The 1,642-nt window shown below is 42.6% G+C and overlaps 1 protein-coding gene across 1 annotated transcript; it reads left to right on the forward strand.

Annotated features, from left to right (window-relative positions):
- Window positions 1-288: 288 nt before the first annotated feature.
- Window positions 289-1,050, forward strand: LOC137834180 (uncharacterized). Its single transcript, XM_068642242.1, has one exon. It carries the CDS (start codon window positions 289-291, stop codon window positions 1,048-1,050), a length of 762 nt encoding a protein of 253 aa, XP_068498343.1.
- The last annotated feature ends 592 nt before the right edge of the window (window positions 1,051-1,642 follow it).

Raw genomic sequence — 1,642 nt, forward strand, 5'->3', positions numbered from 1 at the left:
TAGGAAAATGTTTGGGGACAACCTGTTCTGGGGATGCAGGCATGTTAATTAAGGAAATGGAAACCTCGGAGGATAGGGACAACCAAGTTTTGAGAAATTTTATGGAGGGAGACAGAGGAGGTATCCCATGATAGTTATCAGTCTGAATATCAGAGGGCTGGGGGGGGAGTGAAGGCTAAATATCTTAGGAATATTATTGGTAAGGAGGGTGCGGAGTTTGTGTGTGTGCAAGAAACTAAACTAACTGAGTTTTCAGATAGCAGGTGTTTTTCTCTGTGGGGAGATAATATGGTGGGATGGGTGCATAATGATGGTGTGAATGGGGCTGGAAGCACGTTATTAATGTGGCACAAGGAAGCTTTCCTTTACGTGTCTCATACTGTAGGGAAAGGTTTTATTGTTGTTGTGGGGCACCAAGTAAAGTCAAACTGTTCTTGTATTATAATTAACGTCTATGCTACTTGTAATCTGAGTGAGAAGGTTGCTATGTGGGAGGCTGTGTCTGCTATTAGAAGTTTTCATCAGGATAAGGTGTGGTGCTGTTGTGGAGATTTTAACGCAGTCAGGTGTGTTGCGGAAAGGAAAGGCATTAGACGAAATGCAAGCAACAAAAAGCAAATCAGGGACTTTAATGATTTCATTGGAAGTAATTCTATGGAGGATCTGCCTATAGTAGGTAAGAAGTTCACTTGGTTTAAGGCAGATGGGTCCGCAAAAAGTAGGCAAGATAGAATTCTGGTATCCGAAGAATGGCTCCAAGTGTGGCCTATGAGCAAGCAATACGTACAAACAAGGGAAGTTTTGGATCATTGTGCAATAGTGGTCAAATCCTGGATTAAAGATTGGGGCCCAAAACCTTTCAAATCTATTGATGCATGGCTAGTGGAGCCTGGTTTTAAGGATTTGGTGAGGGATAAATGGGGATCTTATGAGGTGCAGGGCAACAATATAACCAAAGTTAAAGAGAAACTCAAACTTTTGAAGTTGGATCTCAAAGAGTGGAATAGGAGTGTGTTTGGGAATTTTGAGGACGAGAAGCGCAGATTTTGAAGGAGATTGAGGATCTTGATGTCAAGGATGGCGTATCTGACTTGTTAGAGGGTGAAAAGTTAAGAAGATTGGAACTTGTTAGCCAGCAAAAATTGGTGGAGAAAAAGATGGAATCCCTTTATAGGCAAAAAGCCAGGTCGAACTGGTTCAAATATGGGGACTCTAACTCTAAATTCTACCACACTACTATCAGATGGAGAAGAATCAAGAATGAAGTTAAAGGAGTTGAGTTAAATAATCAATGGTGTGAAGAACCGGAGGCAGTAAGAAGGGAAGTAAAGCGAGTGTTTGAGGAGAGATTTAAGGCCACTCCTGATCTAGGAGTGAGGCTTGGAGCTGTGGAATTCATATCTCTTCCCGAAGAGGTCAGCTTGAGGATGATTGAGGTGTTCTCTGAGGAGGAAGTCAGGGAGGCTGTGTGGAACTGTGAGGGGACTAAGAGCCCGGGTCCAGATGGTTTTAACTTTAACTTCATTAAAGGCAACTGGGAGACCCTAAAGGAAGATGTTATGGAAGCAGTACATAGTTTTCATGAGACTGGGATCCTTCCGAAGGGGTGTAATGCGTCCTTTATTGCTCTAGTTCTAAAGGT

This window comes from Phaseolus vulgaris, chromosome 5 (genome assembly GCF_000499845.2).
Source record: "Phaseolus vulgaris cultivar G19833 chromosome 5, P. vulgaris v2.0, whole genome shotgun sequence".
Lineage (NCBI taxonomy): Eukaryota > Viridiplantae > Streptophyta > Magnoliopsida > Fabales > Fabaceae > Phaseolus > Phaseolus vulgaris.

Bases quoted from the DNA above. Each gene is read 5' to 3' on its own strand.
- LOC137834180 (XM_068642242.1), top strand. From the start codon at position 289: ATGGTGGGATGGGTGCATAATGATGGTGTGAATGGGGCTGGAAGCACG.